Source organism: Dermochelys coriacea, chromosome 23, assembly GCF_009764565.3.
Source record: "Dermochelys coriacea isolate rDerCor1 chromosome 23, rDerCor1.pri.v4, whole genome shotgun sequence".
NCBI classification, from domain to species: Eukaryota; Metazoa; Chordata; order Testudines; family Dermochelyidae; genus Dermochelys; species Dermochelys coriacea.
This window is the reverse complement of record NC_050090.1, coordinates 13,483,471-13,510,268: the sequence shown is the minus strand read 5'-3', so window position 1 is coordinate 13,510,268 and position 26,798 is coordinate 13,483,471. Positions and strand designations below refer to the sequence as shown.

The window sequence follows — 26,798 nt, the reverse complement described above, 5'->3', positions numbered from 1 at the left end:
GATTAAGGCAACTCCCCGGCCACATTTGCATCAGAGGTGGGACAAGGAGGCATCTCCATCAGCCTACAGCCTGGAGACCAGAGATTCCAAGGCAAGACCTGCAGGGAACTCTGGGACTAGCGAAGCAGGGAAGCATGGCATGCTGGGGGATCTCTGCTCCAGATGTTAATGAACCCACACCTGCACACCCCCAGCTCAGCAGTTATCAGCCCAATTCTAGTAATAAATCCTTTATTGGTATCCAAAATACTGAAGCTCCCGAATTGCATTGTGAGCTCCCTGGAAGGAACACTGCCCATAGCCAGGAATGATCAGCTCCTGTTGTCTAGCCTGACCAAAACAATGTTGGTATTCTCCCTTGAGCCATCAATTTACCCACAAACACATCTAATGTTCTCCCTTGAACCATTGTTCTTGCCCTACAAAAACCCCTCTACCCACACTCAAGTAAGTGCTCTGACGTCTGGATCCAAAATCTGTATCAGTTCCATTGGGACTTCATCTTCTCCTGACTGATTGTGCTGGGGGCTCTGCCTGTCTCCAGCACTCTGGACTCGCAACTACCTCCACCACCTGGGACCCCCCGATCGATTCAAACTTCACGGAGTGGCAAGAACCCAGCTCTCTCTCTCTCGGCGTAGCCTTCTGACCCTGACTTGTGTGATCAGTTCTAGTTTTCTAAACCTGACTTCTATAATCAAGTTTTAATTTGATTTAATATTATAACTGCTTTGTTTGTTTGGCTCCTCTCTGGTTATTACCTGGCAATAAATAACTTTCATGGTTAAGCTGGTTGCTTCTCTCTCTCTCTTTGGCCCCGTTGTGGGTGATTTTTGGCTTCCCCATTCGCTCTGCAGTGACACTCCTTGTACCTAAGCTAAAGATGCCAGCAGCACCCAAAAATCCTGTGGGGTTTGCTCATCAAGTGGGTTCCTTCCAGAGCAATTGTGATGTGAAACTGAGGATAGGCACATGCTGAACCTGGGACGTATGAGGGTGGCGCCTTGGAAGTGCTGCTCTACTCAGTCTGTTGAGTCTGGGGGCATATAAGGGATCAGCTTGGGGGTGCTGATTAACCGGGTCCTCTCCGATGCAGGGGGTGTGTGCGAGAGAGAGAGTGTGTGTGTTCATCCGATTCTGGGGCTGAACGAACCCAGCCCAGGGGAAGCTCCATTGGGAGGGAACGAGCAGCAGGGAGAGGTAGAGCTCCACACCAGTGACATAAGCAGCACATTAACCCCCCACCCAAAGAGTAACCCTAACAATTAACCCCCCACCCAAAGAGTAACCCTAACAAATGAGCGTACCCCAAAGTAATGGGCAAATCTGGTAACACCAGGGCTCTGGTCTGGGGGGCAAGGAGGGGGTGCGATACCAGGGTAGATGGGCTTATGGGGCTGATTGGGGGGCAGGGAGGGGGTGGGATATTGGGGTAGATGGGCCCATGGGTATGGTCCAGAGAGGCAGGGAGGGGGCGGGATACTAGGGTAGTTGGGCCCGTGGGGCTGATTGGGGGAGAAATATCGGGGTAGATGGGGCAGTGGGGCTGATCGGGGGCAGGGAGGGGGCAGGATACTGGGGTAGATGGCCCACGGGGCTGATTGGGGGGCAGGGAGGGGGCAGGCTATGTCCTGTGCTCTAGGTTTCCCATGGCCCTGAGGGTTAATGATTAGAGCCTGGAGGGGAACAGGGGCCTTATCAGAAGTCCAGGGAACAGCTGCGGTGGGGAGGGGGGAAGGATTTCCCAATCCAGGGCCTGGGGGAAGGGGTGTAGAACAAACAGCCCAGGAAGACGTGGTTCCCATCAGACCTTCGGGCCAGGAGGGGAGGCTTCCCCCCCCCGGGCAATGTGGGAGCCTAACAGAAGAGCCCAGGGTGGGGATGCTGTGGCACGGATAGGGAAACTGAGGCAGGGAGAGGGGCAGAAACATGGCCAGTGTCATACAGCACAAGAATGCAAGAGCCGCGGATAGAACCCAGGAGTCCTGCCTCCCAGCCCTACCCCCTCTAACCACTAGACCCCCACCTCCCCTCCCACAGCCAGGGAGAGAACCCAGGAGTCCTGGCTCCCATCCCCCCGGCTCTAACCACGAGACGCCGTTCCCCTCCCAAGGCAGAGGCGGGGGTGAGGAGCGCAGGGGTGTCCCTGGGACGCGGTTTTCTGTTGGTCTCACGCCAGCCAGCAGGTGTCGCTGCAGCCCCAGGGTTTCAGCCGGTTCCACACTGCGGAGCTGCAACCCCGGGCAGGGCTGGGGCAGGGCCGGATTAGTCTTGTGTGACCCCATGGGGGCAATGGGGCGTGGGGGGGTCGGTCCCCAGAGCGAGGGACTGGCCTGGGGAAATGGGGCGTGGGGGGGGTGTCAGTCCCCGGAGCGAGGGACCGGCCAGGGGCAATGGGGCATGGGGGGGGTGTCAGTCCCTGGAGCGAGGGACCGGCCAGGGGCAATGGGGCGTGTGGGGGGGGTGTCAGTCCCTGGAGCGAGGGACCGGCCAGAGGCAATGGGGTGTGTGTGGGGTGGGTCAGTCCCCAGAGTGAGGGACCGGCCAGGGGCAAAGGGGTGTGTGTGGGGGGGTGTCAGTCCCCGGAGCGAGGCATCAGCCCGGGGCAATGGGGTGTGGGGGGGGTGTCAGTCCCTGGAGCGAGAGGCCGGCCGGGGGCAATGGGGCATGGTAGGGGCAGCCCCACTCCTCCCAGCTCAGTGCAGGGCACTATTTACAAACCAGCAATTGGCAGATGCACAGCGGCCCACCCGGCCCTGTGCTGCCAGTGTGCCCCTTTCCCCCTGGGGGGGCCCATGCCATGCCACACCACCCCCCGATTCCAGAGCCCCCCTCTCCTCACTATGCCCAGCACCTCCTCCCCCAGGCCCTCCCACAACTGCCCAGCCCCCCCCACAGAACCCCCATTCCCTAGTGCCCCAACACACACATCTTCCCCACCCCCTTACAGCCCAGCACCACCCCAGATTTCCCACAGACCCACTCCCCCATGCCCTGCCTCCAGGCCGCACTCACCAGCGGTGCTGGGCGGGGGGGGGTGGATGGAAGGGTGGGTAAAGAGAGGGATGGAGGTATGTTGGGGAGGGAAGGGATGTAGGGGTGTGGGGGAGGAATGGAGGAAGGGCTGGGTAAAGGGACAGGTGGGGGATGGATGGGGTTGTGGATGGAGGGAGGGAGGGAGTACTGGGGGCAATGGCTGGATGATGCCCCAGTGCATGCTGGCCTGGGGCACAGTGGGATGCTCTGCTCGCTGTGAGGCACCCCGAGTGAGTCCCATTCAGTCCCCGAACCCAGCAGCCCAAGGCGGGTGAAGGTATGTGCAGAGAATAGCTGGTCCCTGACTCATGCTCTGGACACGCCCCCCTTAGCTCATGTCCCTCCCCCCCCCAATAACTCTCCCTTTCCTGAGAACAGATTGACTCATCCAGGCTAAAAATAGTTGGGGGTGGGGTGGGGGCTGAGACTGAGAGCCAGGACTCCTGGGTTCCCACCTCAGCTCTGGGAGGGGAGTGGGGCCTAGTGGTTAGATCAGGGGAGAGGGGGCTGGGAGCCAGGACTCCTGGGTTCTCGCCTCGGCTCTGAGAGGCTTCTTGGTCCAGAATCAAGTTTCCCACATCCTGCATCCGATCGGGAACCCCACTGCAGCCCCCCCCCAAGGCCAAGCAGGGCTCCAGCCACATTTCTCAGCGCAACAAGTAAAGACAGAACCGCTCCGGCCCACACAAAGGCCAGCAGAAATCCTGGCCCTTGGCCATCTGCACATCCCCGTCCTTGGGGAGAGGCTGACCCGGACCAAAGGTACTGCCCTGGCCCAGCAAATGGGCCCGCTGGCCCTCGCGCCTGTGGCCGGTGTATTTAGAGCCATGCCCGGCCTCCTGGCTGGGGTCTGTATCGAACCTCTGTGCCCTGGCAATGTCCTAGACGTGAGGGTCTTAACGAGCGTTGCTTGTTTCCACGCACGCCCATCAGTTGCCAAGGCACCTTTGGGGTTAAGCGGCCCCAGAACCTGGTATCGCGCCTTCCCCACCCCATCCCAAGCCGGCTGGTCCCAGCGCCCCAAAACTCAGGGTGGCTGACAGGCCATTAGGCCTCAAAGCTTTACATGAACCATTTACGCCTGTGCCTGGATACAGGCCCGGAGCCTACAATGCCACCGCTAGCGCTATGGGCTAGAGGTCTAGTGGCTAGAGCGGGGGGGTGGGGGGGGTGGGAGCCAGGACTCCTGGGTTCTCTCCTTGATGCTTTCCCCTGACTGTGGAGGACACAGCTGCCAGGGGAGGAGAGGGCAGGAAGGGGTTAACACTAGCCAGACAGGGCTGTTTGCAGGAATTGCCTAATTCCAGGCCCTGCCTAGCCCGGCCCCTTCTGGCACCAACCCTGGGAGCACACCCTGGCCAGCTCCTCCCAGCGCTGGAAAACAGAGTCCCCCCTGCTATACATAGCAATGACCTCACCCGGCGCTGGGAATGCAGCCCCCTCTGGGGTGGGGCACGGGGGCTGGGTATACAGGGAACCCTCGCCCGGAGCTGGGACCGCGGCCCCCTCTGGGGTGGGGCGCAGGGGCTGGGTATACAGGGAACCCTCGCCCGGCGCTGGGACTGCAGCCCCCTCTGGGGTGGGGCGCGGGGGCTGGGTATACAGGGACCCCTCGCCCAGCGCTGGAATGCGGCCCCCTCTGGGGTGCGGTGGGGGCTGGGTATATGCGGGACCCCTTGTCCAGGGCGGAGAAGCAGCCGCCTCTGGGGCGGGGCGTCGGCCTCTGTGCGTCCCAGTGCGGTGACTGGAGTTGCCTGCGCTGGAGATGGTGACATATCCTCTCTTTGGGTCTTCCCCCGGCCCATCCCTGCACAACAACAGCTGTGTTCATAGAGCTCCCCACAGCAGAAACGGAGCTCTGAGCTGGAATTTCCACTGGGCCGGACGCCCATCCCGTCCCATCCCCACGCCCAGTCTCAGCCTCTGCAGAGAAACAAGCCTTTCACTGATGGGGGGGGGACTGCCCCACATGCCCCCTCTTCTGTGTTCACCCCACCAGCCAGCCTGCCCCCCAATTCTTGGGCGGGAACAAATCCAGCGCCCCCTAGAGGGAAAAGGCCCCATTGGCCACCCCCCCGAACTAGGAAGTCCCTGCCATGGGGCCGGATGGGAGCTGGCGCCCCCTAGAGCGGAAAGGCCCCGGGCCCCATTCCCTACCCCCCTAAGCCAGCCGGTCCCTGCCCTGGGGCTGGATGGGATCCAGCGCCCCCGAGAGGGGAAAGGTCCCGGGCCCCATTCCTGGCTCCCCAGAGCCATCCAGTCCCTTCCCTGGGGGAAGATGGGAGCCGGCGCCCCCTAGAGGGGAAAGACTCCATGCCCTATTCCCCACCCTCCCTGAGCCATTTTGTCATGTTCACCTTCCTGCCCCAGCTTATCCTTATCAGCAAAGCTCTAAACAGGAGAGACGACAGACAAACACAAAGTACCTTTCAGTCATTTATTGTTACTTCCTGTTTTCTCTCTCTATATATTTATACGTATATAAACTCCCCCCGCCCCATAATTTGCTACATCATCAATTGTGACACAAACACTTGCAACAAAGACCATAATACTTTTTGTCTGCGTTTATACCAGTGTAAAAAATAGATGTATAAAAAAAAAACAGATGAATGATACAAAGAGAGAGATTGGACCAACGTGAGCAGCTAGCTACATTCTAGCACGGTGAGGCACGGGTCCGGCAACATCACCTTTAAGATAATGACCGCCAGGACTATTTAAAACCCCTGGATAAATATTAAAGAACCAAGCGAATGGGGTTTGGGGTATTTTTTTTTATTTTTTTAAATTTCCAGCTAGACGGCTGATTTGGTGATTTACCTTTAAGACTCCAGCAGGCAAGAATTTCTTACCGCCAGACAAATATTTTCATTAAAGGCTGCGTGCTGTTTAACCACTGGTGGCTTTTTCTTAGGAAGGTGCCAGAGTGCACCCATTACCTTTAAGACTCTGGAGGCAAGCATTTTTAACCACCAGACAAATATTTCCATTAAAGGGGAGTCATCGCCTCTTTCCCGCCCTCCCTGCTGTTTCTCCCCCTACTTCTGCTGGGATCGGAGGTGCTGAGTTTAAAGGCTCCAGTGCCCACTGGGCCCTGCTGGTCAGGCCACCGATCTTTCTCCCGCTCGATAAAAGGCACAGAATGGCCGGTGATTAGCCATGATTAGCCAGGCTAAGGCAAAAAGGATAACCTTGTTATTACAAGGGAGGGGGTATGCCTGGACGGAGAATGCTGGAGAGGAGGGAGAAAAGAAGAAGGAAAAAGAAAATGAGAAAATAAATGAAAGAAAACGAACAAAAGACCAAGAGAAAGAAAAGAAAGTGAGAGAAAGAGCTCCAAGAAAAGAAGGAATAAATGAGAACGATTGAAAGAGAGAAAGAAAATAAACGAATACATACATGACAGGAAAGAATAAATGAATTAATGAGAGGAAATGAAAGAAAAGAAAGAGCAAAGAAATAAAGAAAGAGGGATAAAGGAAAAGAATAAATGAAAGATAAAGACAGTAAATGAAACAGAAAAAGAAAAATGAATAATTATGAGAAAGGAAAAGCACAAAAGAAAGAAAGATAAAGACAATAAATGAAAGAGAGAAAAAGAATAAAGAAAAAGAAAAGAAAAGAATAAATGAATGAGAGGACAAAACAGACGGATGAGATCCAGAGAACACGGTGGGAGACCGGCCCTAGTCCCCAGCACTCAGCCGGTCCAGCAGCCTCCGGCGACTAGGCCTGGATGAAGATGAGCCGAGCGGAGTACACCAGGTCGGCCAAGTAGACCAGCAGGTTGATGGCCGTCAGCACAGCAATGGCCACCCACTTATCCCAGTAGCAGAAGTTGTGGTTCTGGCAGTTGGAGGGCCGGCGCGGCTCGCCGCCCTGCTTACGGTCGAAGCTGTAGATGGGCCAGATGACGGTGGCCGTGGCATACATGAGCACAGCCAGCAGTGTGTAGCCACTTAGGAACTTGTTGAAGGCACAGGGCAGCCAGCCGGTGCACTCCCCGATGCACAGCACAATGACCACCAGCGAGAGGATGAAGCAGATGCAGTAGACGGCCAGGCACCACTTTAGCGCCTCATGGCGGTCATAGGAGACTGGCTCACTGATGAAGACGAAGATGATGCAGGCCACGAAGGTCTCCACCACCTTCAGCAGCCCGGGCACGGTGGCCATGTAGCCTGTCACCTCACCCGGCTTGGCCCGGGTCATGGTCACCTCCACCGAGTAGGCCAGGCAAGTGAGGCAGGAGAAGACGGTGGCAGCAATCTGGTAGTCCTTGATTTTGCCATAGGTGCTGCTTTTCTGGATGTGGGTGACCGGGTAGATGATGGAGGCCGAGAGGCACATGATGGTGGCGTACATGGCGAAGGTGATGGGGAAGTTCTTCCAGGAGACGGGCATGCGGTGCTGGAGCCCCATGAACTCCACCACCAACACCAGCAGCGTCATGGTGAAGCAGAAGCACCAGCAGAACATGCACCAGTCACCGTTACGGCCATACCAGCCCCCCTGGTGCACCACCAGGCTGAAGGTGACGCAGGCAAAGAGCGCCTCCAGCAGGCGGACAATGCCCACCTGTGAGGTCAGGGCCTGCGTGTTGCCCACGGACTTGGTGCGCTGGATCGGCATGGCGGGATCACCTGGGGAGGAGGAGATGTGGGGGAGAGAGTCAGGGCGCGTTTCGGGAATCCGGCATATGCACAGAGCTGGGCAATCTCCATCTACTCCAGCAGGGGGTCACACACACACGCACACACACACACACACACACGCCCACCTCAGGGCCTGTCTCCGCAGCAGGGGGTGTCAGACACACGCAGAGCCCAGCCGCTCCAGCAGGGGGGCAGCAGGAACAGACACACGAAATAGGGGGGCCGTTTCTGTGCCTCTGATCCAAGGCGGACACCCCATCCTCAGTCGCCAGCAGGGCCCAGCTGAGCTGACCTTGGGGTTCGTGACCCCAGTGCCCAGTGGGGAGTGCCAGGCTGAAAAACTTGGGGAGAGAGGGCTGGGAGCCAGGACTCCTGGGTTCTACCCCTGACACACTGTGCACCCTCTGCACCATTCCGTCCCCTCTCCCCACCTCAGTTTCCCCACCTCTGAGGAGAGGAGAGGCTGGGAGAACCAATCAGTCAGTCAAGTTAATTAGACACTGACAGCCAGGGTGAGGGTGAAGGCAGTTAACAGTGCCAGTAGGAGCCCTGTCATTTCCTCTTGGTCCCTCCCTAGCACAGATCCGCTATGTGGGTGCCTGGCAGGCGGGAGATGCACCCCGTCCCGGCCCTGCCCACAACGCTGGGAGCCAGACACTGGATCCTGCTCTGCTGGGAAGAAACTAGGCAACTAGGCTGGGAGCCCTGCTCCTCCCTGACCATGGAGCACAGGAGTCCTGGCTCCCAGCTCCTAAACCCCCCCCCCCCCGCAACCAACCAATCAACCCACTAGACCAGCGCTTGCCTGTCTCACAGCCGCTCCCTTGGTCTCTCGGGTAGTGCTGGACTGCGGGCCAAAGAGAGGAGGGGCGGGGGGGGAGGGCAGTGACGGTGTGTGACTGAGGGGGAGGCAGCCTGCAGCCGCTGCCCTTATAAGGCCTAGAGAAAACCCAACCCCGGCATATTATTTTCCACCTCACGTCAGCACAGGCCTGGAAGGGCGAGAGCTCCAGGATGCCTGGGTTCTGTCCTGCCCCTGTGCAGGCAGTGGGGTCTAGGGGTTAGAGCAGGGGCTGGGCACCAGGATTCCTGGGTTCATTCCCTGGCTCTGTTACTGCTTTGCTGGGCTACCTGGGCGAGCCACTACCCCGCTCCGTGCCTCTGTTTCCCCAGCTGGGAAACAGGGCTCACAACCCCATGCCTTCCTGCACCGAGCGCTCCATGGGCACCCGGCGCTTGCCCAGGGCAGCAGATCCCCAGAGTGCCACCAGCCAGGACGAAAGCCACGCCCCCCCGGCCCTCGCCAACATTTCGATTTACGCCTCCCTGGGCACTGGCCCTGCTCAGCCACGGGAAATCCAGGTCTCGGCTTTCTCTGGTAGAACCCACAGCCCATAAAACCCTGCTGAAGCCAGGGCCTCACCCACTCTAACCACTAGCCCATACTTCTCTCATCCTAGCCCACAGAACCCACCAGGAGGGGCTCCTGCATTGCCATGTTGTGCTACCTCCACCCCATCCGAGCAGGGGAAGTTCTGAGCCCTCCCTGTAGCGGGCAGCGGGACAGACGGACACGCCCCACCAGCCCCTGCAGGGCCCACCTGCCAGCGGGACGGACAGACACTGCCTGGTAAACTCCTTCCCCCAGCCATGACCCCCCCACCCGCCCATGTCACTCAAGGGGCCAGGAGGTCAGGGGATGAAATATATGGGGTTACAGTCATTCACCCCACAATTCCCTCTTCCGGGGGGCTGAGATTCTACAGCTCCCTCCTTTTTGTGGGGTAACCCCCCTGGCAAAATATTTACCCTAGTGATGGGCCAAAATCACTATGGGGGGATATCTTAAGAGGCACGGGGGCAGTGTCCTGTTGGGGTTTTTTGGGGGGGACAGAGGGGTAGCCCCACAAATCCTGCACCCCAGGTTTGACAGGTCCCCCCCAAATTTCGGTGCAGACAGGGTGTGGCTGGATCCTGAGCTGCCTGGAATAGACTGCCATCCACAGGGCATGGCAACCTCCCTACGGAGGGACCAAATCCCCCCACCCCCAAATCACATCCGGCCCCTTCAATCCACCAGAGAAGAGGTTCATCCCACCCGCTGCAGCCCCCCCATACTCCACTCACCCCCCACTAAACCCCTCACTTTCTGACCCAGCCCCCAGAAACGCTCCCAAGCCACACACCCGTCATCCTCCCCACAGCCCCCCAAAACGGTGATACCCCCAAACTTCACATTGTGCTGGACCCCCAAAAAGTTCCGCTCCCCCCCAAAATAATCCCTCAGTTCCGATCCAAGCCCCACACCGAGTCTGACGCCCCCACACCCCGCTCCCAGAGCTGGGGAGTCCCCCAGACACGTTTCCATCACGCTCTAGGCGGATGTGTAGGAAGCTGGGGACTACGACGCATGGAGCAGGGTATTTACCTCGCTGGGGGGCCTGGAGAGGCGGCTGGGGGGCTGGAGCAGATCTGGGGCGCTGGTTCCTCCGCTGCGCGCTAGCTCCGGAAATTTTGAAGCGCGGGGCTGGGCGGGGAAAGGGGGATCTCTCCGCTCAGGGCGGGGACAGACACCCAGTCCAGCCCAGTCCAGCCGGGACAGCGGCGTTCAAATGCCACCCCGGGGAGGGTGGGGCAGCGTGTGTGTCCCCGCTCCTCAGGCAGAGACGGGACCCCCGGGCATGGACTGCCTGGACTAGGGACATAACCCCCTGCCCGTGTCCCCCTTTATGTTGTCCCGTCTCCCCTCGCCCGGCAGACACACCCAGAGCTCCCCACCCCGCCATACACACAGCCCCCCATCCCCCAGAGCTCCCCATCCCCATGCACACAGCCCCCCCTGCACACAGCCCCCCATCCCCCAGAGCTCCCCACCACCAATGCACACAGCCCCCTATCCCCCAGAGCTCCCACAGCCCCCCATCATACTCCAGAGCTCCCACCCCCTCATGTACACCACCCCCCATACCCCAGGGCTCCCACCCCCCTATGCACACAGAGCCCCATAGCCCAGAGCTCCCAACCCCCAGCGCCCCCACATGAACCCCCTCCCCATGCACCCCAGAGCTCCGCACCAACCCCTCCCCCGCACACACCCTGTCCCACCCAGAAACATCACCCATTGCAGAAGGGTCTGAGAGGGGTGGGGGAGATTCACCCTAAGGGGATGTGTGTGTCGGGTGCTCTGGGAGGGGGCAAGATACAGGGGTGGATCCGAGGGGCAGGGCAGGATACAGGGGTAGATGGGCCCCGGGGGTGGATCCGAGGGGCAGGATACCAATACCAGGGTGGAAGGGCCCCGGGGGCAGATCTGCGGGAGAGATGGGGAAAGGGAGCGAGCCACAGAGGTTGCGCTGCAGGGCCGGGGCTTGCCGGAAGCTTGTTATGGATTTGCTCAGAGAACAAAGGTGTTTCCGGTCACTGCGGTAAGTGTCAGATCACTTCTGCATCAGTCCCCCCAACAGAGCCGGAGCCGGGACTCCGGCGCTGCGAGCTACCCCGCAGCAGTGCCCCACAGGCTGTAGCTGTGTTTGAGGGGACTGTTTTTTGTTCCCATGGTGACGGGAGGGGGGAGAGGCTCCCCGCTGCGCACAGCTGCGCTCCACATCTGGCTCAGCTTCTGCCACCAGCGGGCGGGGCAGGGGGGACAGCAGCGCCCCTCCCCCCATGCAGGGATGTCCCACAGGAAGCCCCGCCCCTCCAGGATCTCAATATTTGGTTGCCCGAACAACCCGAATACCGCTCCCAACTTCCGTCACCTGACACAGGGGTTCTCACACGTCATCGCACCCCGACACGCTTCTCACAACGACAATTAGGGCACCTAACGCCAGCCCTGGCGACCCCATTACAACGGGGTCGAGACCCACAGTTTGATAACACCCGTCCTGACCCCTAGCGGGCCCTTTCCCCTGCCAGCGTGGCAGAGGTGGGCAGCGTCTAGTGGTTAGAGCAGGGGAGGCTGGGAGCCAGGACTCCTGGGTTCTCTCCCCGGCTCTGGGAGGGGAGTGGGGCCTAGTGGTTAGAGCAGGAGGGGGCTGGGAGCCGGGACTCCTGGGTTCTTTCCCCGGCTCTGGGAGGGGAGTGGGGTCTAGTGGTTAGAGCAGGGGGGAGCTGGGAGCCAGGACTCCTGGGTTCTCTCCCCGGCTCTGGGAGGGGAGTGGGTTAGAGCAGAAGGAGCCTGGGAACCAACAGACCACTCTTTTAGCGCTGCAAGCCAGGAGGAGGCCCCCCGAAAAGAAAATTCCCAGCTCCCCCGCCCCCCACATTGGCCAATCCGCCCCACCACCCCCTGCTCCCTCCACACGGCAGCCGCTGGTTCCACTTCCCCTTTCCTTGGTAGCAGCAGGGAACAGAAGGTTCATTCACCCCCCAGCCCGGGCCAAAGCCCCCTGGAAGTGGCGGGGCAGGGAACGGGGCTGGGGGCCTCTCCCCTCTGGGGTATGGCAGAAAATGAGACATGGGGCCTTTCCCCTCTTGTCAGGATTACTGGGGCAGAGCTGCCTCCTGTGGCCAGAGCCGGCATTGCAAGAAGCAGCCAACACCTTCCAGCGGCTCTCCTAGGGCCCCCTCCCCTCAGCCATGGGTTACAGCAGGGACAGCGAGCCAGGACTCCTGGGTTCGCTAACTGGCTCTGGGAGATTCTGGGCGGCAGGGAGCGGGGCAGGGGCTCAATAGAGGGTGCTCTGCTCTGGCCATCAGCGTTGGCCCCGGTGCAGTGCTAGGGGACATCAAGCCAGGGGTCCCCATATACCCAGCCCCCGCACCCCACCCCAGAGGGGCCACATCCCAGGGCGTAGGGAGCTCACACAAGCACCCGGCAGGGGGCAGCACTGTTTCACACAATACAACCTTGTGGGGTTTATTGCTGATTCCATCCCTCCTCTGATACAATCCCACCGCTGGTTCCCATGCAGCACCCTCCACTTTGGGGTTGGGGGTCTGCCCTCTCCTGGTTCGGGGGGGGAAGAGAAATTTCCATCTCACCGGGAGAGGGCATCCTCGCTCCACATCTGGGCATGCTCCTTGGGGACCATCTGGCTGTGGTATGTGGGGGGACATGGTGTGCATGGGGGGGATATAGCACATCTGGAGCACATAAATTTCAGAGTGTGAAATTAACGAGCTTCCATCCATGATTGATTGGCGGGAGAGACCTGAAGATTAGACAAGATTCCCAGAGTGGGGGTGTGGTTTTGGGGGGAAGGTGGGAGTGTCTCACCTTGCAACCCCCCCCAAACACACCCACTCCCTGCTGTCGGGCCAAAGGAACCAGCCACTTCAGCAGATGGAAAGGGAGGCAGCTTGATCTGGTGTGGGCATCAGTATTGGGGGTTCCCCCCATGGCTCCCCCAGATCTAGGGGGACAGGCAGCCCGGGAAGGCAGAGGGGACGATGGTGGCGGGGTGCATTCAATTGGAAGGGGGCAGAGGTGGAACCCAGCCCCAGGACAGCGCCGAGTGGGGACAGGGATGGGGGGGAAGGCGGAGAAAGAGGGGACTATGGGGTGGGGGGAAGCAGCACACACTACAGGAGTCTGACCGGGATACTATTTGCCACAGGAGACCCAGCTCCGACCCCAGCACCGGCCTCAGGCCTCCATGGTGCGCCGGGGCACCCCAGCTGCCCGCAGCCCCCCCGACTCGGTGTACTGGGTCTTCTTGGGGGACGGTGTCTCCTCCTTGCTCAGCACCTGTGGGGAGGCAAATGAGATAGCTTGTTTCAGGAAGAACTGGGGAGGGAATCCAGGAGTCCTGGCGCCCAGCCCCCCTGCTCTAACCACTAGGCCCCACTCACCTCCCGGAGGATGCGGTCTCTCAGTTCACTGTGGGTGAGGGGTCGTTCCTCTTCCTCACTCCCAGCTTCATATTCCTCCCTACAGGGGGAGAGAAAGAGAATGAGGGGACTAAGTATGTGTGAACCCCACTGCCTCCTGCGGGAGATAGAACCCAGGAGTCCTGGCTCCCAGCCCCCCAGTTCTACCCCATCCCTCTCCTGGGTCAGGTCTTTCCAGACCATATGTGCTGTGGGTGGGAACCCCCCAATCCCATGGCTGTAGGGGGTTGGGGGCATGGTGCTTACCCGGCAGTGGGGGGCCGCAGGGGGTATGCTTTGGGGGCATAACCCGCCATCTGCCCCAGGAGCAGTCGAGCCGTCTCTTCGGGGTCATAGGGCAGATCGTAATTCTGGAGGGAGGGGGAAAAGGTTGGGGGATGGTCTGGGGGTGGGGGGCTCACTTCCTGCCCCCCACAACCCCCTCGGACCATCCCATCCCCCTGATCCCTGCTCCAGCACACATACCCCCACCCCTTCCCACTCCCTGCTCCCTCCCACCTGGGATGGATCCTCCCAGCACCAACCTCCACAATTCCTCCCACCTGACACAGACCTGCCCCTTCTGCCCCATCCCACCCCCATGATCCCTCCCCCAGCACAAATCCCCCGCCCCTGGTTTCCCCATCCCATCCCCCAACTCCCCCCTCCCTGCCCCCCCATGCCACCATCCCATCCCCCACCACTGTTGCCGGTATAGATCCCACCCCAGCTTTACCCCATCCACAACATCCTATCCCCCAGCATCCCCGGTGCAGAACCCTGCTTCCCCCCCATCCCAGCTGCCCGTACCTTGGAGGCCAGATAGGAGCGCATGGCCAACAGCTCGTGGGCCCGTTGCTCCAGGAGACCCAGGAACACGGAGATGTTCCTGTCCTGCACCACAGTCGAGCCCCCCAGCGCCAAATCCAGCTCTGAGCACTGACAGTCCAGCTTCCTGAACAGTGACCTGATCCCTGCCAGGACAGACAGCCGAGACGCCTGGGTTCTACCAATAGCTTGGAGAGGGGGAGCTGGTGGGCTAGAGCAGGGGCTGGGAGCCAGGACTCCTGGGTTCTACCCCTGGCTCAGGGAGGGGGAGCTGGTGCGTTAGAGCAGCGGGGGCTGGGAGTCAGGGCTCCTGGGTTCTCTCCCCAGCCCTGGGAGGGGATTTGGGTCTAGTGGTTAGAGCAGGGGGCCGGGATCCAGGACTCGTGGGTTCTACCCCCGGCTTACAGAGGCGATGGGGGTCCCGGGACCCCGCAACTCCGCCCTGCTCCCCAGCTCCGTACCCTCTTTGAGCTGTTCCAGGGTTTTCCTGGCCACCTTCTCTTTGCTCAGCAGCTCCTGGGCCTCCTGCATGACAGCCTCCTGCTGCATCTCCAGTGCCCGGGTCTGCACCCGCTGCTCCTGCTGCTCCTGCTCATCCCGGGCCTGCACCTCCTGGATCTCCCGACGCACCTGGGAGGCAGCAGAAGGGTACAGGGAGGGCACGGGAGGGGGGAGGGCATGCAGAGCCAGGCATGGCCCTCGGGGGGGCGATTTGGCACCTCCATGGAAGGCAACAGGGCTGCCTATGGGGGACAGGGCCCCTACCGGGGGGAGTGGCGGGCAGGACAGTCCATGGTGCAAGGGGCCCTGGGGAGGAGTTGGGAGGATGCAGGGCTTTCTGTGGGGGCAGGATGCTGGTGGGCAATGGGGGACAGTGTCTATGATGGGGGAGAGTGGGTGGCAGGGCTGTCTATAGGGGGCAGAGCCCTGGAGGGTGTTGGGGGCAGGACTGTCTGTGGGGGGCAGAGCCATCGTTGGGGGGGGCCCCCCTCACCTGGGTGATTCGCTCCCCCAGTCGCTCCATCTCGTTGTTCTGCTCGTTGACGTAGTTGAACTGGGCGAAATTCCGGTCCTCAACTGGGAGGGGGAAGGGGTGTCAGAGCCCCGGCTGAAGAAACTCCATAGACCCTCCCTCCCGACCCGAGAGACATCTCCCCCAACACACACCTCCATTTCCACCAGAGCCAGCCCAACAGACCCCAGCCCTCGGACTGGAGAGAGAGCCTCTCACCCTGGGGTTGGATCAGAGCCAGCGCCCCCTGCTGGGGAAAGGCCCTGTGTCCCTGCAGCATCCTCTGGTGCCCCTCACCTGCTATGAATTTCTCCACCAGCACATCCAGGTCGTCTTCCCCTGTCAGCTGTTGAATCTCCTTGAAGGCGGTTTCATAGGATTCCAGCAGCTCCTCTCTGGGGTCCCGGTGCTTCCCCTCGGCCTCCTCTTGCTCTGAACGGGGAGTAAAACGGACATGGTCAGCGCCCCTCAGCCACCGAACCCAGGTGTCCTGGCTCTCAGCTCCCCTGTTCTAACCACTAGACCCCATTTCCCTCCCAGAGCCAGGAGAAAACCCAGGCATCCTGGCTAGTACCTCTTTTGCGCTTGGCCTCCAGTGCTTCCTGGGTGAACGTCCGCTCCTGCACCTTGATGTCCAGGAAGTGACGTAAGCGCCGGTCGTGGTCCAGAACCCGCTGCAACTCCTTCATCTCGGCCTCATGCTGGGCCAGGTCCTTCTCCGCCTTCTCCTGCAGCTGCCCCAGCTTGGTCTGGGCCTCGTCCCTGCAGGAGGGGAGGGGAGCAATAGAAGTGGGTGTCCTGCCCACAGACGGCCTGCAAAGCCCTGGACAGAACCCAGGCATCCTGGCTCCCAAACCCCACCCTTCTTCTAACCACTAGATCCCATTCCCCTCCCAGAGCCGGGGAGAGAACCCAGGCGTCCTGGCTCCCACACTCTATACAGTAGGAGATACCAAGACCCCAGCCAGCCATGCCCTTCCCAGGGACCCATGGAAGGTGCAGGGAGGCTCAGTCTCTGCAGCCTGTCTAGCCCTTGGCTGCTGTTGGAGGGGACAGTGCCCTGGGGCAAGATCAGACAAGCTCGTGACATGTGCATGGATGGGGTGGCCGATCCTGAGTGCACGGGGCAGTGGGAGGGGGGGAAGATTGTGGGGTCAGCAGAGGGACCCTGGGGACACGAGGGATTGCTGTGGGTCTCCTTGGCACCAGTGTGTCCAGCAGGAGGCGCCAGGGCCAGCAGGGGGCACCGTTGGGCCAGCAGGGGGCGTCCTGGGGCCCTACCTAGCATCAAAGGCAGAGGAAGAGGAGTCGATCACGGCTCCAATGGCTTTCCGCGTCTCCTGCAGCTCCTGGGAATCAAGGGGAGAAGGTCATGGGCTTCTGTCAGCCAATCAGTTCCCTCCGTTCTGGCGCTGTGTCACAGCAGGACTTTCACTGGCCAATCAGACTTCTCCATCCCACACCAATTTCTTAACAAGACCTTTGTTGGCCAGTTAGATCCCTCCATTCCATGCCTACTTCCCACTGGGGCCAGCATCAGCCAACCACAACTCTTCATTTTATGAGCATCACCAGCCCTACTGGTGGGTGGGGCCAAACTCTGTGTGCTCCTCCCAGTGGTGCCCATTGGTGCCTCAGTTTCCCATGCTGGGCTTGGTGGGGCCTGATGGGTCCCTGGTCACCATGTGACAGGCGTGGTGCAGGGGGTCCGTGCAGTTCGAACCATGAAGGGAAAGACAGGGTTAACAGCCACCAATACCAGCTCTAACCGTTAGACTCCACTCCCCACCCCTAAGCCAGGGAGAGAACCCAGACGTCCTGGCTCCCAGACCCCCGCTCCCTTGGCAGAGCTCTCACCCTTTCCAGCCTGCGGTAGAGGTGTTCGAAGCGCCCACGTTCGATGCGCAGGGTCTCCAGCTCCTCGCGCAAGCCAGCGTTCAGCGCCAGCTGGGAGTTGAACCGGGCTGATGCCTGACACACGGGGGACAAGAAGTGGGGGTGCTGGCATTAGCCCCCCCCCCGAGGGCCCAGGCACCTAGCGGAGCTGCTCAACATAGAACACAGCCTCGCTCCCCAGAGCCAGTAACTACACCTTATTTCCCCTCCCAGAGCCGGGGAGAGAACCCAGGCATCCTGGCTCCCAGCCCCTCTGCTCTAACCACTATCCCCCACTCCCCTCCCAGAGCTGGGATAGAACCCAGCCCCCCCCTGCTCTAACCACTAGGCCCCCCTCTGGCAGTGACAGCCCTACCCCCCCTCACCTTGTCTAACTGGTTCTCCAGGGTGCGCACCCTCCTCTGGCCCTGGGCCTTGTGCCGCTGGCTGACTCCTTCACTGCCCGCCCGCTTCGCCAGCCCCGCCAGCCGCTTCTCCCAGCTCCGGATCTGCCAGGCGGGACACACCGTTAGGAACCACAGCCCAAGTCCCACGGCCTCACCACCTGAGGTGCCCCATAGCACCCCCAAGAGCTTCTGGGGATGCCCAGCAGTGCCCTTTGGGATGGAGAGAGGAAGGGGGGCCTCTGAGCCTGATCCCCCAGGCTCTGTCCCAGAGCATGCTAGATGCACTGTAGCATCATAAGAACCTAAGAACGGCCATACTGGGTCAGACCAAAGGTCCATCAAGCCCAGTATCCTGTTCTCTGACAGTGACCAGTGACGGGTGCCCCAACGGGAATAGAGAGACAGGTTATCATCAAGTGATCCATGCCCTGTCACCCAATCCCAACTTCTGGCAAACAGAGGCTAGGGACACCTTCCTGTACATCCTGACTAATAGCCATTGATGGACCTATCCTCCATGAATCTATCTAGCTCCCTTTTGAACCCCGTTATAGTATTGGCCTTCACAACACCCTCTGGCAAGGAGTTCCAGAGGTTGACAGTGTGTTGCATGAAAAAATACTTTCTTGTGTTTGTTTTAAACCTGCTACCTATTAATTTCATTTGGTGGCCCCATGTTTTTGTATTATGAGAAGGAGTAAATAACACTTCCTTCTTTACTTTATACCAGTCATGATTTTATAGACCTCGATCAGATCTCCCCTGAGTCGCCTCTTTTCCAAGCTGAAAAGTCCCAGTCAGATTAATCTCTCCTCATACGGAAGCCGTTCTATACCCCTCATCGTTTTTATTGCCCTTTTCTGAACCTTTTCCAATTCCGATATATCTTTTTTGAGATGGGACGACCACATCTGCATGCAGGATTCAAGGTGTGGGCGTGCCTTGGATTTATATAGAGGCAATATGAGATTTTCTGTCTTATCATCTATCCCTTTCTTGATGATTCCCAACATTCTGTTCGCTTCTTTGACGGCCGCTGCACACAATGACTCCAAGATCTCCTTCTTGAGTTGCATCCGATGAAGTGAGCTGTAGCTCACGAAAGCTTATGCTTAAATAAATTTGTTAGTCTCTAAGGTGCCACATGTCCTCCTTTTCTTTTTTTCCTTCTTGAGTGGTAACAGCTAATTTAGACCCCACCATTGTATATGTATAGTTAGGATTATGGTTTCCAACGTGCATTACTTTGCATTGATCAACATTAAATTTCATCTGCCATTTTGTTGCCCAGTCACCCAGTTTTGTGAGATCCCTTTGTAACTCTTCACAGTCTGCCTGGGACATAACTATCTTGAGTAGTTTTGTATCACCTGCAAATTTTGCCACCTCACTGTTTACCCCTTTTTCCAGATCGTTTATGAATATGTTAAATAGGGCTGGGCCCAGTACAGATCCCTGGGGGACACCACTATTTACCTCTCTCCATTCTGAAAACTGACCATTTATTCCTACCATTTGTTTCCTGTCTTTTAACCAATTACCAATCCATGACAGAACCTTCCCTCTTGTCCCATGACTGCTTATTTTGCTTAAGAGCCTTTGGTGAGGGACCTTGTCGAAGGCTTTCTGAAAATCTAAGTACACTATTGCCACTGGATCCCCCTTGTCCACATGCTTGTTGACCCCCTCAAAGAATTCTAGTAGATTGGTGAGGCATGATTTCCCTTTACAAAAACCAAGTTGACTATTTCCCAACAAATTATGCTCATCTATGTGTCTGACAATTTTGTTCTTTATGATAATTTCAACCAGTTTGCCTGGTATTGAAGTCAGGCTTACTGGCCTGTAATTGCCAGGGTCACCTCCGGAGCCCTTTTTAAAAATTGGTGTCACATTAGCTATCCTCCAGTCATTTGGTACAGAAGCTGATTTAAATGATAGGTAACAGATGACAATTAGTAGTCCTGCAATTTCATATTTGAGTTCCTTCAGAACTCTTAAAAAAGAAAAGGAGTACTTGTGGCACCTTAGAGACTAACAAATTTATTTGAGCATAAGTTTTCATGAGCTACAGCTCACTTCATCAGATGCATTCAGCTGTAGCTCACAAAAGCTTATGCTCAAATAAATTTGTTAGTCTCTAAGGTGCCACAAGTCCTCCTTTTCTTTTTGCGAATACAGACTAACACGCCTGCTACTCTGAAACCGTTCAGAACTCTTGCATGAATACCATCTGGTCCTGGTGACTTATTACTGTTTAGTTTATCAGTTTGCTCCAAAACCTCCTTTAATGACATCTCAATTTGGGACAGTTACTCAGATCTGTCACCCAAAAAGAATGTCTCGGGTTTGGGAATCTCCCTCACATCCTCAAGAGTGAAGACCAATGCAAAGAATTCAGTTCATTTCTCTGCAATGGCCTTATCGTCTTTGAGTGCTCCTTTAGCATCTCGATCGTCCAGTGGCCCCACTGGTTGTTTAGCAGGCTTTCTGCGTCTGATGTATTTTAAAAAAAAATTGCTATTTCTTTTGGAGTCTTTGGCTAGCTGTTCTTCAAATTCTTTTTTGGTCTTTCTAATTATATTTTTACACTTCATTTGCTAGAGTTTATGCTCTTTTCTATTTTACTCATTAGGATTTATCTTCCACTTTTTAACGGATGCCTTTTTGCCTCTCACTGCTTCTTTTACTCTGTTGTTTAACCACGGTGGCTCTTTTTTGGATCTCTTACTATGCTTTTTAAATTGGGGTATACATTTAAGTTGAGCCTCTATTATAGTGTCTTTAAAAAGCTTCCATGCAGCTTGCAGGGATTTTACTTTTGGCACTGTACCTTTTAATTTCTCAAAAAGAAAAGGAGTACTTGTGGCATCTTAGAGACTAACAAATTTATTAGAGCATAAGCTTTCGTGAGCTACAGCTCACTTCAAATGCATCCGATGAAGTGAGCTGTAGCTCACGAAAGCTTATGCTCTAATAAATTTGTTAGTCTCTAAGGTGCCACAAGTACTCCTTTTCATTTTGCGAATACAGACTAACACGGCTGCTACTCTGAAACCTTTTAATTTCTGTTTCACTAACCTCATTTATGTGTAGTTCCCCTTTCTGAAATCATTCAAGGCCTTGTGGGTAATTCCCCACATAGCATTGTAGGATAGAGGAAGAGCCACACCAAGCCTCCCCTCCACCCCCACCCCATCCTGTCCACTCACTAGGGAACAGGAGAAGAGGGGAGCCCTGCCAGGGACACAGTCTGATTGCCACAGCCCCAATCTTGTCCCCAAGCCAGGAGAGAACCCAGGTGTCCTGATTCCCAGCCCCCCTGCTCTAACCATTAGATCCCACTCCCCTTCCAGAGCCAGGGAGAGAACCCTGGAGTCTTGGCTCCCAGACCCTCTGCTCTAACCACTACACCACCCTCCCAGGCCAATGGTACCTCATGGTCTAGCTGGGCCACCATCCTCCTCTCCACAGCCGCCTGCTCCTCCACCTGGTCTTGGTGTCGCAGCAGGGCACGCAGGCTGTCAGCCTTCTCCTGCTCCCGCTGCCTGTTGGCACGGCCCTTCGCCACCCGCAGCTCCCGCAGCAGCCCCTCCCGCTCCTTCTCCAGCCGCTGCAGGTCGGCCCTGCCCGAGACACCAGGGTGGCCAGCAGAGATGGGCGGCAGGGAGAGGTGCCGGGTGGTGGGCAGCGCCAGATGGTGGCAGCAGTGGGGCCCCATGGCACAGGGTGGAGGGTAAGCGGGGTGTGTTGGGGCCCAGCATGCCGGAGGCGGCGGGGCCTGGAGCTACTGGAGGGTGTGGAGTGTTGCGTGAGGGGGATGGAGAGAACTCATGGGAGGGTGTGCGACCTAGTGTGTGTGATTGTGTGTGTGATCTGGTGGGTGTCAGTGTGCAGGATCAGGTGGGAGATGGTGTGTGCATGATCTGGTGGGTGTCAAAGAGATCTGGTGTGTGACCTATGGTGATCTGTCATGTGTTGGCGGGATCTAGTGTGATCTGGTGTCTGCACAGTGTTGTCTGCGAGTGAGATCTAATGTGGGATCTTGTGGGCAGGTGAGTCTGGGTCACCTAGTTTGTGTGTAAGCTACGGTTTGATCTAATGTGAGAATGTGGGTGTTCAAGTGTGCAAGTGTGATCTAGTGTGAGCTTGTCTGACTGTACGCATCTGTGTGATCCACTGTGTGTGATCCAGTGTGGGACTCGTGTGTTTGATCTCGTCCGAGCGAGTGTGAGCATGGGGGAAGGGGGGGCAGAGGGCAGTGACTCAGCCTAGTGTGTGGGTGTCGCGGTGGGGAGTGTTGCTAGGTCCACGTGGGTTGTTAGGGGGCTGAGTGTTACACCAATAACACATCAGTGTGCAGAGGGGAGTGTGTCAGTCTGTTACGGTGTGAGGGGAGTGTCCGTTGTGTTGTATAGGTTTGTGTGTTGAACCTGCCCCCCAGTCCGGTAACCCCGACCCCTGGGATTTTTCCTGGGTCCCTCCCCCTAACCTAGTGACCCCACCCCCTGGGATCATTCCCAGGCCCCTCCCCACAGCCCGGTGACCCTGCTCTCAGGGATAATTCCCAGGTTTCCTGCCCCAGCTCGATGACCTGGGCCCCAGGGATCATTCTCGGGTCTCCTGCCCTAGCCCGGTGACCCCGGCCCCAGGGACCGCAGAGGGGTACCTACAGCTGCTTGCGGATGGTCTCCTGGGACTGCAGAGTGTAGGCATGGCGGTCGCCCTCTAGCAGCCGGAACTGGCGCTGCAGCTTGGCCAGCTCGCTCTCGGCTAGGGGGGTAAGACGGGGGGGGGTGTCAGAAAATGGGGGAAGGGAATAGTTAGAAAAGGCAGCAGACGAGTCTGAGGCCTTTGTCATCTGAGGCCAAGGTTCTTTGTCTTGTCACGCCAAGGCCCCGTGATATCACGCCAAGGCCATGCCCTGTCACGCCAAGGCCTCATCATGTCATGCCAAGGTCTGCCATGGCCTCACCCTGTCATGTCAATACCCCATCCCATCACGCCAAGATCCCTTATCATACCAAGGTCCCACTTCCAAGGTTCCACATCTTGGAGTGATGCGTTAGCGTCATCCCAGCCATGGGACAATGCCCCGGGCTAGGACAGAGTTGGGGGTGGGATATCAGGGGATCGGAGGTGCTAAAGACAGAGGGCAGGGCCAGGTTCTGATCTCAGCCCCACCCCACCTTGGGGCCAATCCAAAGTCACTCCTGACTGCAATGGGGACAGAGCCAGGTTCTGATCTCAGCACTCTGGGGTCAATCTGGAGTCACTCCTGTTTGCAATGGGGGCAGGACCAGGTTCTGATCTCAGCCCCCTGGGGTCATTCCAAAGTCTGTTAAGTGCAGTGATCTGGCTAAGTGAGATGCTGACCCCATCCCCAGAGGCAGGATTGGTCCTCTGGCCACCAGCCCTGCTGTCCCCCTCCCAGATGCCTTCCCCACAGCCTCTGGCTGCTGGGATGGCTCTTCCCCGGTGCATCATGGCAGGAAAGGACACGTCCCCCAGCGTGGGGGGAACCCCTTGCCCTGGCTGGGCTGATGGGGTAGTGCTGGGAGGGCCAAGGTATTGTTACCACCAGCTCCTGGGACCGAGGTCACAGGGCAGGGATTGGACAGAGATGTGGGGCAGGGAGAGAAAACAGGGAGGAGACCAGAGTGGTAGGGTCATGAGTAGGGAGCCCCATGTGGCACTGGAACAACAGGCTGTGGGGGGGGACCATGCTGGGGGGCACTGGAGCCAGAGAACGGGGTGGGGCCACACAGCAGTATTGGGCACGGGGGCATGCTGGGGGTGGGGCCATGCAGAGTGCATGTGGGAGAGGTTGGGAAGGCCATGTGGTGGGTACCAGGGGGCAGAGCATGGAGAAGGGGCCATGCAGGAATCACTGGGGGGGCAGAACACAGGAAGCAGGGCCACACATGGGCACTGGGCGGCAGAGCACAGGGGGTGGGGCCACGCAGAGGGCACCGGTGGCAGGTCCAAGCCGGATGCAGTGGGGTAGCTCCCATTCTGTCTGCTGGCAGCCAGGGGATGCCAACCCGTAGACTTCCCACAAAGCCTTGGGGCAGAGCCATTACCGATGCCCTCCAGGTCCAGGTCGCTGCTCTCCGAGCGGGTACTTGAGGCAGATCGGTGCAGTGGCATCTTCTCCTCCTCCTCCTCGCCGACAGGTGGCCAAGAAAGAACAGTGAGGAGAGAGAGAGAGCTTTTAACTGGACCTCAGCTGCCATGGCCCAGAGAGAGACGGGGGTGCAGGGGGTGCGGCTGGACATTGGGGGCACGCTGGGGGTGCCCAGCCCAGCACTGGGGCATCAGGAGAGGGTGTAACCTCCTGAGGCTCTGGGGCAGTCCTCGCACTGTCAGACATGTGGCTGATCCTGGGGTGGGACGTCATGAGCCGAGGCTAATGCCGTCCCCATCCCCCCCTCGTGCTTTGGAGGGGCTGGGGAAGGCCTGGGGTTGGTGCATAGGAGTTAGGAGGGTTTAAGGAGTTGGTGGGGTGGGATTGGGTGGGGAAGGTTCAGGGAGCTGTGGAATTTGGGAGGCGGTCATTTGGGAGCAAAGGATCAGGTGGTTTGTTCTGTGGCTGGGAGCAGGTTCAGGTGGTCAGGGCGAGTTTGGGGTGAAGGTTTGGGGGGCTCAGGGGAGAGTTTAGGGGGAAAGTTCAGGGGTCGGTGGTGAGTTGGGGGAAGGTTCAGGGGGTCGGTGATGAGTTGGGGAGAAGATTTGGAGGCTCAGGGGAGAGTTTGAGGGGAAGGTTCAGGGTGGGGGGAGATCTGGGATCCAATTTCCTTCCTAGCCCCAGTACTCCCCACCCTTGGGTGCAGGGATTTACCTCGCTCTCCGGCAGCCAGTCTGGGGGGGATGGTCAGTGGGCTTGGGGGGAACGCAGCCCATGCCAGGCACAGGGAGGTGCGGGGATCACGCCTGCCCTCTCCTCGCCGGCCAGCATCACGGTTGCCACTACCCCACACCGCCCGAGTTGTTAGCAACCGTCTCCAGGAAGCAGAAATACCTCAGCCAATGAGGGGAGAGGACAGAGCCCTGGGGGGAGAAAAGAAGGGTATGTCAAATTAGGGGGAACAGGAAAGCCACGCTGGAAAATCCTCTTTATTCCCCCCACCAACCCCCCACCTCCCTTTCCCCCACTGCACCCCACACCCATCTCCTCTCCCCCCTCCCCACTCCACTCCAATCACAAACACAACCCCATTCCTCCCACCCCCAGCCATGCAGAATGTCTACACTGCAGGAGGGATGGGGGGGCTGGGATCCAGGACTCCTGGGTTCTATCCCTGCTCTGGGAGGGAGTGGGACCTAGTGGTTAGAGGGGCGTGATGGATGGAATAACAGGGACTCAGGAGGTATTTATTTCCAAGCCAGGGAGCCCCCAGGTGCCTGTACCAGGTATGGCAGGTTGGGGTGGGGTCCTGCTGGGATGGGGGATGCCAGGATGTGAGGGACGAGCCGAGGGACAGCGGAGCTGGGGGCCACAGGGTGAGGGAGGACACTTGACACTGCCCCCTTCCCCAGCGGCTCTATGTCCCGATGGGATGGCTGCTCTGTCACGACCACGACCACAGGAGGCGCCATTGCTGCTTCATTTCACCTCGGCACCCTCAGATCACACTAAGACTCTGTCCTATGTTTGCCCCCTCCTGTCATGCCAACACACCATCAGGTCACGCCAAGGCCCAGTTACCCCAAAGACACATCAGGTTACACCAAGACACCGTCCCATCTGACCATGGCTCCATAAGCTCCCGCTACGCCCCAGCTACAGCAGGCCATGGCAAGCCAAGGCCCCATCAAGTCATGCCATGGCCCCACTACACCACAGTCCTGACGAGTCACACCAAGACCACATCACTCCAAAGACCCCATCACGCCAAGGCCCCGACAGGTCACGCCAAGGCCTCGTCATGCCAAGGCCTTCGCAGCTCACACCAAGGCCCCATCACGCCAAGGCACTGTCAGGTCACGCCAAGGCCCCGTCATGCCAAGGCCTCGGCAGCTCACACCAAGGCCCCATCACACCAAGGCCCCATCAGGTCACGCCAAGGCCCCATCACGCCAAGGCCCCGACAGGTCACGCCAAGGCCCCATCACGCCAAGGCCCCGACAGGTCACGCCAAGGCCTCGTCATGCCAAGGCCCCGGCAGCTCACACCAAGGCCCCATCATGCCAAGGCACTGTCAGGTCACACCAAGGCCCCGTCATGCCAAGGCCCCGGCAGCTCACACCAAGGACCCGACAGCTCACACCAAGGCCCCGACAGGTCACGCCAAGGCCTCGTCATGCCAAGGCCCTGGCAGCTCACACCAAGGCCCCATCACGCCAAGGGCCCGACAGGTCACGCCAAGGCCCCGACAGGTCACACCAAGGCCTCGTCATGCCAAGGCCCCGGCAGCTCACACCAAGGCCTCGTCATGCCAAGGCCCTGGCAGCTCACACCAAGGCCCCGTCATGCCAAGGGCCCGACAGGTCACACCAAGGCCCCATCACGCCAAGGCCCCGGTAGCTCACACCAAGGCCCTGTCATGCCAAGGCCCCAGCAGCTCACACCAAGGCCCCATCACGCCAAGGCCCCGGTAGCTCACACCAAGGCCCCATCACGCCAAGGCCCTGGCAGCTCACACCAAGGCCCCATCACGCCAAGGCCCCGTCAGGTCATGCCAAGGCCCCATCATCTCACACCAAGGCCCCACCAAGTCACGCCAAGGCCCCATACCCTGCCCTGGGGGGTGATGGGGTGTCTCACCAGGAGGCCAGGCCAGGCCAGGGGGCGTGGCTAGTGCAGGGGGCGGAGCCTGGCATCACTCCCACCCCCAGGCTCCTGAATCACCACCCTGAGCAGGGCTGGGCCGATATTGCGCATGCGCTGTCCCAACAGCTCCCTCCTTCCTCCCCCCACCCTCTACCGATGACTCGCCCAGTGCGCAAACCCCGCCCCTCTAGGCTGCCCCCGTCCTCCAGCGGGCGCCCCGCGCATGCGCGGTTCCTTCCTCCCTTTTCTGTGGCGGGAGTCGGGACGGGAGTGGGGTGCTGGGCCTGCGAAGTGGATGGAGGGATGCATTGGGAGCATTGGAGCACGTGCACAGCTCGGGTGCTGGATGCATGGGGCATGTACATAGCTGGGGGGGATGGTGTATTGGGGGCCGG

General features: G+C 58.7%; 5 protein-coding genes across 22 annotated transcripts in view; 3 read left to right on the top strand and 2 right to left on the bottom strand.

The window, feature by feature from the left end:
* The window catches only part of LOC119846859 (immunoglobulin superfamily member 1-like), a 597,460-nt gene that overhangs the window by 278,380 nt on the left and 292,282 nt on the right, over positions 1-26,798 (bottom strand). The gene's annotated exons all lie outside the window — the stretch shown is intronic.
* The window catches only part of LOC119847133 (immunoglobulin superfamily member 1-like), a 660,993-nt gene that overhangs the window by 412,740 nt on the left and 221,455 nt on the right, over positions 1-26,798 (top strand). The window lies entirely within an intron of this gene.
* LOC119847459 (leukocyte immunoglobulin-like receptor subfamily A member 6) overlaps positions 1-26,798 on the top strand; it is a 652,437-nt gene that overhangs the window by 404,184 nt on the left and 221,455 nt on the right. The gene's annotated exons all lie outside the window — the stretch shown is intronic.
* The window catches only part of LOC119846912 (immunoglobulin superfamily member 1-like), a 615,137-nt gene that overhangs the window by 395,821 nt on the left and 192,518 nt on the right, over positions 1-26,798 (top strand). The gene's annotated exons all lie outside the window — the stretch shown is intronic.
* On the bottom strand, positions 5,460-26,457 carry LOC119846879 (myeloid-associated differentiation marker homolog). Of its 4 annotated transcripts, XM_043501188.1 has the most exons (17): positions 26,398-26,457; positions 24,472-24,680; positions 23,714-23,792; positions 22,304-22,403; positions 21,067-21,256; positions 17,610-17,732; positions 17,206-17,319; positions 16,630-16,697; positions 15,923-16,110; positions 15,646-15,780; positions 15,331-15,413; positions 14,798-14,966; positions 14,319-14,482; positions 13,776-13,879; positions 13,491-13,569; positions 13,236-13,386; positions 5,460-7,682 (listed from the first exon to the last, which is right to left on the bottom strand). In XM_043501188.1, the coding sequence occupies exons 3-16, from the start codon at positions 23,778-23,780 to the stop codon at positions 13,285-13,287; spliced, it is 1,686 nt and encodes a 561-aa protein (XP_043357123.1). In that variant the 5' UTR covers positions 23,781-23,792; positions 24,472-24,680; positions 26,398-26,457; the 3' UTR covers positions 5,460-7,682; positions 13,236-13,284. The 4 variants fall into 4 exon arrangements, with proteins under 4 accessions (XP_043357123.1, XP_043357124.1, XP_043357125.1 ...); XM_043501189.1 differs by lacking the exon at positions 26,398-26,457 and having other exon boundaries at positions 23,714-23,795; XM_043501190.1 differs by lacking the exons at positions 13,491-13,569; positions 13,776-13,879; positions 14,319-14,482; ... (10 more) ...; positions 24,472-24,680; positions 26,398-26,457 and having other exon boundaries at positions 13,236-13,325.

Coding starts and splice junctions, on each gene's coding strand:
- LOC119846879 (XM_043501188.1), bottom strand. CDS start 23,780: ATGCCACTGCACCGATCTGCCTCAAGTACCCGCTCGGAGAGCAGCGAC. Junction 22,404..23,713: donor CCTGGACCTGGAGGGCATCG/GTAATGGCTCTG, acceptor TTACCCCCCTAG/CCGAGAGCGAGCTGGCCAAG. Junction 15,414..15,645: donor GGTGGAGAAATTCATAGCAG/GTGAGGGGCACC, acceptor TCCCCCTCCCAG/TTGAGGACCGGAATTTCGCC.